The sequence below is a fragment of the Diabrotica virgifera genome, chromosome 3 (genome assembly GCF_917563875.1).
Source record: "Diabrotica virgifera virgifera chromosome 3, PGI_DIABVI_V3a".
Lineage (NCBI taxonomy): Eukaryota > Metazoa > Arthropoda > Insecta > Coleoptera > Chrysomelidae > Diabrotica > Diabrotica virgifera.
The window spans coordinates 36406557-36419773 of record NC_065445.1 but is presented as its reverse complement, the minus strand read 5'-3'; the positions used below and the strand labels follow the sequence as shown (position 1 = coordinate 36419773).

The 13217-nt window shown below is 31.1% G+C and overlaps 1 protein-coding gene and 1 long non-coding RNA gene across 2 annotated transcripts in view; one reads left to right on the top strand and one right to left on the bottom strand.

Moving 5' to 3' along the window:
• The window catches only part of LOC114338385 (uncharacterized), a 42506-nt gene extending 29771 nt beyond the window's left edge, over positions 1 to 12735 (bottom strand). The window contains exon 1 of the mRNA XM_028288976.2: positions 12519 to 12735. Within this exon, the coding sequence (XP_028144777.1) occupies positions 12519 to 12576 (58 nt within the window). The 5' untranslated portion in view covers positions 12577 to 12735. The remainder of the gene's footprint in view (positions 1 to 12518) is intronic.
• LOC126881832 (uncharacterized) lies at positions 3682 to 4671 on the top strand. Its single transcript, XR_007697025.1, has 2 exons — positions 3682 to 4171; positions 4228 to 4671. It is a non-coding gene; the product is annotated as an uncharacterized LOC126881832 (long non-coding RNA).
• Positions 12736 to 13217: the final 482 nt, after the last annotated feature.

Genomic DNA, 13217 nt, shown 5'->3' with positions numbered 1-13217 from the left:
ATTTACGTACTTTGTATGCTGTTTTTTATTAAGTACTTATAGTTTTCTCCGATCTACATTCAGCAAAAATTATATAACTAGGGGGTAGTAATGTTATAAGAAAATTAAATAGTATAATTTATACTTATAAAAGAGATAATATTATATTTATTTGTGTCTTAAAAATGTATGATTAACTTTCAGACTTATTTGATCTGATGTACTAAATTGGCTTGGAGACTGTAACAAAGTATTAACATATAAAAGTTTAAGGGTTGTAAGAACTTCAGAAGGAAATTTTAATACGAGAGTGGCCATTCCCCTGCCTAAACTGCAATACATATTTAATTTAATTAAATGAATTGCCATAAAATAGTCATACTAACTTTTATGATGGAATTAATGGTAGGTATAGAGAAAAAAAAAAAAACAAATAGAACGTTTTTTAAATTGTTTATTAGTGAGCTGTTCTTTAGATCATACATAAGGTCGATCATAGACTATGCCACCATCTTATATGCATCTGCTAGCACCAATTTATTAAAGAAAATAAATGTAACGATCAATTGCTGAATTCAATTGATTGTTTGTCTAGGTGCCATGAGATCCACTCCTGTTGAAGCGTTATTTGGAGAAGCCATTGAATTACCACCACAGTTTAGAAGAACCTATCTGAGTGACAAATTCTTAATAAAAATTCTTCTTTCTCGAAACTCCTTATGCCCCTCAGGGGTGTCAGAGGTCTTTTCATCCTCTATCCATCTCTTCCATTTCTTGCGGTCCTTTGCTAACTCTTTCATTTGTTTATATGTTTTTCCTGCCCAATTTCTATAATCTGACCGATCCACCTTTTTCTTGGCCTCCATTTCCTTCTTTTTACCATACCTTTTTGATTCCATCACCTGCTTTGGTAGTCTTCCCTGGTTCATTCGGTTAATGTGTCCATACCAATTTAATTTCTTTTTTGGATCTTCGTTATTATCGATTGCTGTTTTAGCCTTTGTCTAATATCCTCATTTCTTATTCTGTCCAATTTTGTTTTTCCTGCTATTTTTCTCAACTGCTTCATCTCCGCTGCGCTTATTGTACTGTCTATTTTTGCATTGTTTACCCATGTTTCACTTGCATAATTTTAAAGTTGATACATATATTGCATTGTATACCTTTAGTTTTATTTCTTTCTCTAATTCTTCCTTTCCAAATATTGTTTTATTTAGTGCATAGTAGATCTTATTTGCTTTTTTCGCCCTGTATGAGATTTCTTTGTCTACCTTTCCATCCTCTGATATTATTACTCCCAGGTATTCAAACGTCGAGATTGTTTCCATTATTTCATTTTTGCGACTAAATAACGTTTGGTTTGTTTCTTCCCTTTTCTTTTGGGTTACTATCATGGTCTTCGTTTTCTTTACATTTACCTCCATTTTCAAATTTTCTATTTCTTCCACCCATATATTCATTAATTTTTGCATTTTTTCTTTATCGTCTGCTATTATTTCTAGGTCATCTGCATATAGTAATCCTTCCATTTTCACTGGTACTAAATTCCTATACCCTATTGTTGACTGTTTGCCTTGACCTTCTTTTAGCACTCTTCATTACTCGATCCATTACTAATATGAATGAAACTGTCCCCTTGTTTTATTCCTCTTCTTAGGTTTATTATTGGCGATCAGTTTCCGTTTATTTGTACTTTAGCCAGTACATTTCTATATACTTTTATATGTACTTTTTGCCAGGCTTATTATCTTTTGTGGGCTTTCCAGGTCTTCCATTACTGACCATATTATTTCTCTATTTATACAATCAAAAGGAGCTTTAATATCTATAATCGTAATATATAAGTGTTGTCTTTACAACACAAAAATTCCTACCCAACAATAGATATTAACTGCTCAAATCAACTTAATCTTTCACTAAAAAAAAATAATTGTTGGAAATAATGGGAGTGTATACTAAACTCATAAAATTTTGTGGAATTTATTTCTATAAAATATTTTTATTTTGTACAATAAATACTTCTCTCATCTGTTATCAATACATTATAAAGGTGTAAATAAATAATTATTGATTGGTGTATGTTATGTTATTTATGCCTGTTTACTGTTAATAATAATATTGGCTATGAGTAGTTATGTTTGGTTGTGTAGTCTTTTCCAGTTACGTCTAGCAACCTAACTTCTCAAAAAAAAATACCAACGTCACTAGACAGTAGTTGTGTCTCAGATTAGCAAATAGACTTTACCTTTTCATACTTGATTGTTTCACTGTAATTGTTAAGAATGCCTGACAGTTAACATGTTTAGATGACGGATTTTTTGTCTTTGATGAAGGCAAATTAGCCTGAGTATTGCGATGACATCCATAGTCTTTCTGTAATAAAAAAAATCTATTTAATATCTTACAATATATGAATATATGTTTTGAACTTTAAATCAAAATGAACACAAAATTTGTTGCTTAGCAAAATATTTTAAAATTCTCTCCAATGTGAATTATTCATCCCTACAAAATATAAAACCCATAAAGTTAGAAAGTGAATATATTAACATCAATATTTACCTTGAAAACAAGCTTCATAGAATCATTTGGATAAGTTCTTAGAACTCTAAAATTTACTTTATTAACATTTTCATATTCTTTTTGACAATTTTGAGCATCTTCTTGTGTTGTTATATTAGCTCAAATCACTGCATTAAATGCGCCATCCCTTCCATTTATTTCGGAAAAATTAGCCACCTTATACTCAAATGAGTCTGGGAGAAAGCTTTAAAAATTTACAAAATATAGGAAGCAAGCAGAAAGTAATTTGTTTTTTTGTTTTTATAAATATTACTATGGTATCTGTAAACGTTCCATAACTTTTGCTGGAAATAATATGGCTGTTTAAAAATGAATACAATAAACAAGTATAAACGTATAAAATAGTCTCAAAATCCAAGATTAATAACTAAAATATCAATATTTTTCTTTTGTATAACATAAACACACTGCATAATAAACAAAAACAAATGAGAAAACAGCAGGGTTACGTATTTCTTTTAAATGTCATCAACAAATATGTCATTGATTTGAATACGACCAATCACAGCCCGTAAAATCCGTCCATAACACAAGTCTAGTGGAAACTCAAATCATGCGACCGGATTAGGGAAGCTTGATATACATCGATGTATCGAAAAACATCGATATTTACCATTCGATGCATCGAATCAATCCGATACATCGGATACAGTGAATATTTATGATATATCGATGTATTTTTTTCGATGCATCGAATGAACTAGTCAAATTCAAGTCATCTTTTAGAACCAATCCTCTCTTTGTTTCATTCTGTTTTAGGTCAAGCGCAGAGTTGTTTTAGTCTTCTTTCTTTTTTCTCCTGCCTTATCCAGTGCGGATAATGGCATTAACTCCCTCCTCTTCCCTCATTTTTCTAACTTCAAACTCAAACCCGTTTTCATTCAACATGGCGGCTGCGCATGCGCGTCACATGATAATTGACACGCGCATGGGCATTTCATGTTTTATCGATGCATCGAAAACATCGATGTATTAATTCGATGTATCGAAAAACATCGATGCAAGCTTTCAGATTGATGCATCGCAAAAAACATCGATGTATATTTGAAATGAACACCCCTAGGCCGGATTATCTATCACCATCACCACCACCACCATGTGATTGTGGTTGTGCTACGACGTTGCCGGTTGCATTCAAAAGGCGCGTAGGTTCGTAGGTATTCGACGTATTATATTTAATATCTTAGACCATGGTCTAAGTTTAATATAATATTGGTCGCGTTCACCAGAATAATCCGAGTGCAATCCGATTAATTTGCGCTGAAACGCTGACAGTTTTTTTTACTAGTGAACGACTGACGTTTGACATTCGATTGAGAGTGTTCTGTGTTCCATTTGTTTATGTTTTTATTCTTTGTTTATATAATTTATAACCTATTTAGACAGTTTTGTTTTTATTTTAAATAAAACTGAAACTGTCTAAACTAAAATGGATAATATTCTTGAAGAACTTTTGTTTGGGGACGAAATTAGCAAATGCCGTTATACATTTAGCAGATGTACCTACCTCAAATTATTCCAGAAGGATGAGATGAAATTAAATATATATAAACCATAATTCAATATCCAATTTAGAGAACATTTTCGTATGTCCAGAACTACTTTCCAGGTAAAATTGTATAACAAATTAATAACATCATGTATATTATATTGTTATATTTCCAGGAACTATTTAATTGTATTGGTCATATCCACCAATTTGAAAACAGAATAATTCTATTGGAAAAAATTAATGTTTATGATGTGGATGCTAAGTAAACCAGATAATTTGTTGCTGGGGATACGTTTGGTTTGCCAAAGAGCTCTGGACATAAGATTTTCACCCAAATAATATAGAATTACAAAAAATTGGAAATAACTAATCTTGAATATCAATGTGTATATTGAGTTTAATTTTATTGTAAATATTCTATAATATAATTTTATTGTAAATATTGTATTAACACATTTGTGGACACATTTTCATATGCAGACAGTAATTTCCCTTTGTAAGTACATGCATATATAGTCGTATCTGCGAATGGGTTAATTGTAAATCGTAATCAATAAAAATTTTTTGTGAATCAATAAAAAACTGGTTTGTTTGAAAATAAATGTAGTACAAATGTGGTTATAATATTTATTTTCATGCTTAGATAAAAACTAAATGTATTGTAACACAACCTTTCATATATCTTCCTCCTCCATTGTTAAGCAGAATTTGTTAACAAGAATTGTCCCTCCATTCTTTTTTTAATAAGAGGAATTTCTTCCTTAGCTTTCCTAGTATTTGGTTGTGGCTCTAAAATTGCATTTGTTTCACTGAGAGCATCTAAAAGGTCTCTCAATCCTTATTTCGTTTGACATAGCCATACTCGTAGAAATAATTCTATCTGTATTGATGGTATTATCAGAGAACAACGAACACATGGTGGTCTTCAGAGTGCTCCCAACTAACAGTACCTTATGCTGCTGCGTTTTCTTTTACTGTTTTAACCCTTATCCGGGCAAGTGGGGCTCAATAGGCCCGAAACGCCATGTCTTTTATATGGAAGTAAAATGTCTTGCCCAGATAAGTATTAAAGTGAGCTTTCTCGTTTCAGAATTTTTTATCGAATACAGCTTCAAGATAACGTAACCATGCAAAATAATTATTTTTTCCCTTTATAGGATGCCAGCAACAACTTTGTAATGTAAGATTGCTTGGAAATGTGCTTCTGTATGAGCATCATAAAGGGATGTCTACTGCATTCCCAGTTTATCTCAAGAGTTAGTTGGTTGTGATCAAAGAATCTTATTAAAAAATAGATTATATCTCCCTCTAGTTCTTTTTTCATAGTACTTATATTAAATTTGGAGTATGCCTAATTCCATGAAATGACAACAAATAATATGATTGTAAATAGTTTTGAAAAAGCTGTTTAAACTGTATAATTAAATTTTTTTTAAAACGTCTACTTTTAAAAATTTCGTACCTAGGCCTGGATCCCGCATACCAAAAAAAAGTTGATTAATAGCAAGCTCAGATTTGTTAATAGCTTAACAGTGTCTAGTTGGACACACTTTGATGTATAGAAACACTGGAACAGGGGAAGCCTTAATTGTGGAACGTGCCATCCTGACAAGTTTATGATTGTGAAAACTAGCAGGTTGTTTTTAAGTTTATTCAATAGCAAACTTTGTATATTATAATATATGAAAAAATTTTTGTCCGAAAAATATGTTGGGCAGTTGGCTGAAAGACTTTGGTCGATGGCCTTTTAGTACATTGTTTTAAAATAAAAAAAAAAAAAAAAAAAATAAAAAATAATTTTATTTCAAGAAAAAATCAGTTTACATGCAAAAACTTAGATGCTAAGTACACGATGAACATATTGTTTGTGTGTGTACTTATTCTATTTATTATAATCAATAAAATTAATCTAATGGAGGTAACTGATTATTAAGAAAACAAGAGAAAATTCACTTAACCTAATAAAGATTTACAAAAGACTATGTCTATGTTCTATAAAGTTTTACATTATTACTAGAATATGTTATTTATTTTTATATTTTTTATCCAGCTAGAAAGTGATTTCTTTATCTTAATAAATTTTTTATTTTTAAATTCTTGAGGTAAAGAGTTAAATATTTTTGGAGCTGTGAAGAGTAAGCTTTTTTGAACAGCCGTGTAATATATTGGTGTAGTAGTCGTTAACATATTATTAGTAGTAAATCTAGTTAGAAATTGATGGTTTGAGCTGGGTTTTGGTAACTTATTATTACAATAGAGTCTGACAATGGTTTTAATATAAAGTTGAAAAATCTGCATTACATTTGCTTCTATAAACAAATCTTCTGAAGAAAAACATTTCTTTTTAAATAAAATGATTTTTAAAATTGTTTTTTGTGTTATTATTAAGGGGGATAGAACGTTAGAATAACCTGCACCCCAGGTACATATTCCATATGTTAGGATAGATTCGACTAGGGCTTTATATATATTTATGATAGTATCCTTTGTTAAACATTTTCTTAAAATGTAAAATTTGTACATAATTTTTCTTAATTTACCACAAATATATTCAATGTGAGGTTCCCACTTCATGTGTTTGTCAAAAAATACTCCTAAGTATTTAATTTTATCAACAACTTTAATAGTTTGACAATCACATTTTTTGTGATCCTTACATGTGTATTTATGTACTTTAAGAGCTAAAATTTCTGGTGACGTGGCTTCATTCATTGTGAAGCACATAAAGTGGGACTTCTCGATATTCATTGAAAGCAGACTGACATCAAACCAACTTTTAATTTTTGCCATGATTTCCTCTGCTATGGTAAGAGTTTTTTCCCAAGTGCTCTCACAAACAACAATGGCTGTGTCATCTGCATAGCATATAATATTAGCCTCTTTGAGAACTGAAAATAAAAAGTCCATGTATAACACAAAAAGCACCGGACCCAAAACCGTCCCCTGTGGCACACCGTACGTTACTGGAGCTGATTCACTTAAAGTTTCATTTATTTTGACCTTCTGGGAGCGATTTTCCAAATAAGATTTGAACAAATTATAAGGAAGACCTCTTATTCCCTTTTTCTTAAGTCGCTCCAGCAATATACGGTGTGACACAGTGTCGAAGGTCTTGTATCAATAAAGTATGTCTCTCTCTCTCTATGTTGGGCATTTTAATAATTCCGACACGTAGAACATGTCAGAGGATAGGAATTATATTGGTGATAAATAGCAGTCTGATTTTGCATGCTAATGAAAGAGTAGCAAATCAATTGGAAGTTATGTCCGACACAATACATGAGACGTTTTTGTAGTCTGACGTTCGAAACCTGTAACCTGTTCAACAATTAAAACTTCCCGTTCCAGTGTTTGTTTTAAATTAAAACATCAAAGTTTGTCCGACTAGACACCGTTAAGCTAATAATAAATTTTCAGCTTGCTATTAATAAACTTTCTTTTGGTATGCAGGATCCAGGCCTATTAACTATTTAACTCGAGCAGATTCCATTTTACCAGCGAATATATATCTCATTCAAAATTCAGCATATCTAGATACTTAACTTAATGAAATCTTACCAGAATAATAAACGTTTATTACAAGAACAAGAAAATTTTGATAATAAATTAAAGATTCGGTCAGCTGTAGAAAGGTTTGAACTAATAAAATGCAAAATTAGAGGATTAAAATTTGATACAGAAAATATTCGATTAACGAACATTGTGTTTTACACAATTTTATAATATAGAAGGCAATAATGTTCTGGATAAATGCAATATTGAGTAGGTATGCTAAATAAAGAAATTAATAATATAACGGTGGGTGAAGAAGAATAAAAAATTGGAAATATTATTGAAAATAACTAATATGGAGTATTATTGTATAGGTATCTACCTACCTATATTAAATTTAATTTTATTGTAGGTAAATATTAATTACAAATAGTTGGTATGCAATCAATACCAATTTTTATAAGATTTGTGAATCAATCAAAAACTGGATTGTTGGAAAATAAATGAGTTAGGTATCTACTATACACATATTGTGTTAATATTTCTAGTAACTATATAAATAAAAAAACACAAATAGTTCTAACTTAATTTAGATATTAACTATATATAGGATACATATAAATAAGAACTACAAATATTTACAATAAATTACATACAATAATTATTGTATTTATATTCAATTTTAATTAAATTGTCCATTTTACTTTGAACTTAATTTTAAAGTTGGCGGGATTCAGCTATCACAGCACAATAACAAATTTAAGGCTGAATAAAATGGCGAGCGCTTCCAATCCGATTAATTCAGCGCACCGTTCACTAGTAAAAGAGCTTCCAATCCGATTGCAATCCGATTCCAAGCTCTCTGTTTGATGAACGCAACCATTATCTCCATAATTTTGTTTTTGGTTTATATACTTGTATAATATACCTTTTATGTCAACGTAAAGGTATTAACTTTTTAGGTTTGAGTACAGAAAAATATACAAAATAGTAAAATCTCAGGGGGGGCCACGGCCCCCCCTGGCCCCACTCTGCGGGCGCCCATGTATAAGTAACTAATAGCAATGTGAAAGAAAAATAGATATTTTTGTGGTGGGGGTGTGGGGGGGGCAGATAGCATGCCTAAATCACTGCGAACGCCATTTAAACAAAATTAGAATTAATAGTAAAAAAAAGTATAACATTTGAAAATTTTACCGTAGATAACAAATTTTGCGGCCCTCTGTAATAGAACAAAAACTTTTTGTGGCCCTTACCACAAAAAGTTTGCCCACCCCTGGATATAAAACACTAATAAGACCAGTGCTACCATATGGCTCAGAAACTTGGTCACTTACACAGAATGACCAAGAACTGCTCAAACGTTTCGAGCGAAAAATTCTAAGAAGAATATATGGAGGGATAAAAGAACAAGGTTTGTGGCGCAGACGTTACAACTTTGAGTTGTATAGAAGTTTTGGAGAAACTGACGTAAAATCCATTAAGGTAGCACGCCTTAGATAGATAGGGCATGTAATCAGGCGAGAGGAAGAGGCCATAGTTAGAGAAGTTTTTGACCGAAGAGGGTCGATAGGACAACGAGCAAGACGAAGACCGAGACTTAGGTACCAAGACAACTTAGAGAATGATTTAAACTCTATTGGAATTAGAGCATGAAGAAGAGTTGCTAGAGACAGGGGCGAATAAAGGATTGTTCTGAAGAAGGCTTTGGTTCATAAAGAGCTGTGACGCCACTGATGATGATGATGAATTATGTTATTCTAACTTATACTTGCCTATTAATTAACATTGAGCATGACGCGTGAGCATGCAACATTTGACCATGTGAGAAACATGGATTCTCTAAATCCATCTTGCAAACGGACATTGTCTGGCCTTGAGATTTGTTAACGGTCATCGGGAATGCTTATCGAACAGATAATTGAAGCCTTTTGAATAATATTGTGGTATAAGTGGGTATAATTGGGATACGTGGCAACAAGGCGATTTCTCCTTTAAATCTGCCACTTAGAAGATGAATTACCACAATTACACAATGATGCCAATAACTCCCCTTAAGGCTGATTTATCTTACGACGGGGATGTGGGCGGCACGGCTATCTCACGGGTCACGCTGAAGAATCGTCTGATATGAAAAGCATTGGCTAGTTTATAGTACAGCGGAACGGGGCGACAACGTGCGCCGTAATAAAAACATATAGTAAATAAAAGAATATATAATAGAAAACTAAGTCTAATGGTTAGTTTTAACCGGTTATTAAAAAACCCGGTCAAGTTCGGAGGCTGTAAAACTCAAATAAATTATTGAACTTAAAATAAATTTGCAGCGAAAATTATTTGTTGAAAAACCCTCTGTAATACTGATCTGATGTAATTTTTTTTGTAAAATGACCACAAAAAAGTTATAAATCCGAAAAGAAAACTTGTTTTCAAATTTCTAGCTATTTTTGTTTATAACTGTATTATTTTCCATTTTATGATAAAAGTAATATATAGTCGAGGAAATGAAACTGAAAAAATGGCAAAACCTCGAAATTTTTTCGTCCAGCATCGATTTGTACAAGCATTTGGGATTAGGCTCATTACACCCTTTAGTTTATTTTCTATATTGAGCCGTTGTACGCTTTTGGTTTTTTAAGGGTGAAAACTACCCCTAATTGTAAAAAATTATAAAATAACATTTTAAACTTTAATATTGTCAACATTTGGTTATTATTAGTTACATAATGCTTGTTTTATGCTTTAAGACTTAGGATATACTATCATAATATATAAATGCTTAAAACCACCCTTGTTGGAGCTATATATAAAAAATTTACTTATCCTAAAAGAGTAATTTCGGCTTGCATCGATTTCCATAAAAATTTGGGATTAGGATCATCTCCACCTGTACTTCATACTCTGTATCATGCTTAAGGGGGTTGATTATTTTTAGGGGTGTAAACTACCCATTATTGTCAAAAATTATATAAAAACATTGTAAACTTTAATATGGGCAAAATTTGGTTTTTATTGGTTAAATAATGATTGTTTTATGCTTTAGGATATAATATCATAATATTTCAACCCTTAAAAACCACCCTTAATAACATTACAATTTTTATAAGTAGATAATTTAATAGATCTATACAGAAAAAAAATAGAATTAGAGAATTACAAAAACATTTATTTACACAAAAATACGAATTTACAAATATGTACAAATACAAATAGTTTTTTAGTTTATCTTTCAGTATACGAATGGGTTCTGTGGTATTATACATAGGTACAATGAAAATGATCCATAAGCGGACTATTCGAATTTTTCGAAAAAAAAAAAATCGTTTTATTAAGATGGGTCCTTAATTTTTGACGATAAAAAGTTTTTTCAAAAACGATTTTGAAGAGTTATAAGACTGTGTAAACTAAATTCCTTAAGATCCCTTAGTTTTTAATTGGGGTGGGTTTAAAGGGCTCGAATAAGGGGTGTTTGCCCGTAAATAGAGATTTTAAACAGCTATATCTCGATAACTATTCACTATGATGAAAATCTATGCATAAGAGAATTTTAGTTATTAAAAAAGCTATAATTTAGAAGTTTATCATTTTTTCGTATTTCCAGTGCTTTCGGAGATATTTTGAAGTCAAAGGTAAAAAATAGGAAATAGCAAAAAATCAATTTTTCTTTAAACTCCAATTTTTCTAAAATTAGGCCTTTTAAATAGGTCAAACTTCTTGGGTGTATTGATAATACAAATATAAAAGGAATTACAAAAAGATGAAGGCCAATTTTTAATTATAAGGGTAGTTAAGGCGTTGTTTTCACTGATTTTTTCATAGAGAAAAGCAGGTACCGACATTTGTTTGATCATAAGTCGCTTAAGTTTCATGCTAGAAACTTTTTATTATATTTTGAAAGGTTTAACTGTATGTTTGAAAAAATATCATTTAAGTTTTCCTCGAAAAATGCAAAGTTTTTTTCGTTATTTGGCTTTTAATATTTTAAATTATGCATTTCACGAAAAAAGATAATTTTAACATGCCGTATCTCGGTTTGTATTGGTCTTAAAGATATTACAGAAAAAGAATTTGGTTTGTGTTACTAAAAGATACAATTTTGATATCGACAGTTTTTTTGATTAAATGCATATTTTTCGAGGTATTTTCAAAAAACCCTCTAAAAAAGTCGATTTTTTCGTCGAAAAACTTTTTCTTTCAAGCGCTAAAACTCTAAAAATGTTAGTTTTACGAAGAAAATATAAAAAACATTTTTTTCTTAGAATTACTTTTTACATTGATTTCCCTGGTTAAAATGTACCGAAAAACTCCGAAATGAACCCCCGAGATGGGATGGCAACCACCCCCAAGGTTTTAGCGTACAGCGGCATTATATAGAAAATGACCCTTAGACTAGTCCCTACCTTCTGTGAAAATTCCAAGTAAATCCATGCTGGACGAGAAAATTGCGAGCCAAAATGCTTAATTTCCTCGACTAATAGTCGACTTTACTAAGTAACAAGACATTTACTCAACACACACATTACACATTACACTACTTACCTATCTGATTACGAAATCAACAGTACCATGTCAATGGCTATTAGTTGTCGGGGCATTAGGCTAAATAAAAAAAATAGGAATAAAGTTGTAGACAATTTAATTTGATACAAAAGATGTCTTATAAATTTTTTTGCAAAATTGCTAGTTTACGAGATACAGTGAGAAAAAGAACCAAAAAAATTTGCATTTCATTTTCCAAAATGCGCCCCCCCCCCAACCAACAATCAAATTGCGTCCTTTGAAAAATGCAGACTAAGGTCTTAACAGCTAAAACAGCTAACATTTCAATGGACTAATAGAAATATGTTAATGTGGTAATTATTTATAGCTTTTCTTTTCTTTTAATATTTTCTTCACTAATAGATTTATTTTTGAATAACTGTTTGCTGTATGTACTACCAGAACAAATAAAAAATATACACTAAATACTTACGCAATTTCTTTGCACTTTGAACAAACAAAACACAAGACAAAACAAAAAGCAACTTCATCTTGACGATTTTAACCAACGATAATAATATATGTATAACCAATAATATATAATACCAACGATAATGGTTTGAATCGTTGGTTGTCAATCGGTTTTGTAAATACTTATTAAGTTTGCTTATGCGTGTAAAGGACAAACAACTTATATGGTTCAGACAATAATACCAAAACAAGTTATTGAATGGCAACAAGCAACAAGAAGCGAGAACAAGGACGAGACGTATCCAGACTATAATGTATAATGGTACACACATCGAAAAAGTTTGGGCATATTTTTATAACATAATAAAATAATGAAAATAAATTCACGTGGTCGTTTAATTTCAATTGAATTTGTACAGTTGCTCATCCTGTAGATTTTTGTGAGTAAAACATAACGGCAAAAGCGATAACGAATATTTGACAAAGTTTTTAGAAGGAGAGGAAAAAACTAGATTTTATCAGTGCCGGTTTAACCTAACTTCGGGCCCTGGGCGCTGGAGGTTTAGGCGGGCCCTTCTTCATTGCTATTCGTTGTCAGTTTTTTAACAAGAAAACACATGCATTAACTATAAAGGTTTATTGTAAAATCCATAAAATATTTTTTTAAACAAGCAAGAAGAATAGCAAACGTAAAAAATAATCCAAAAAATACATTTAAAAA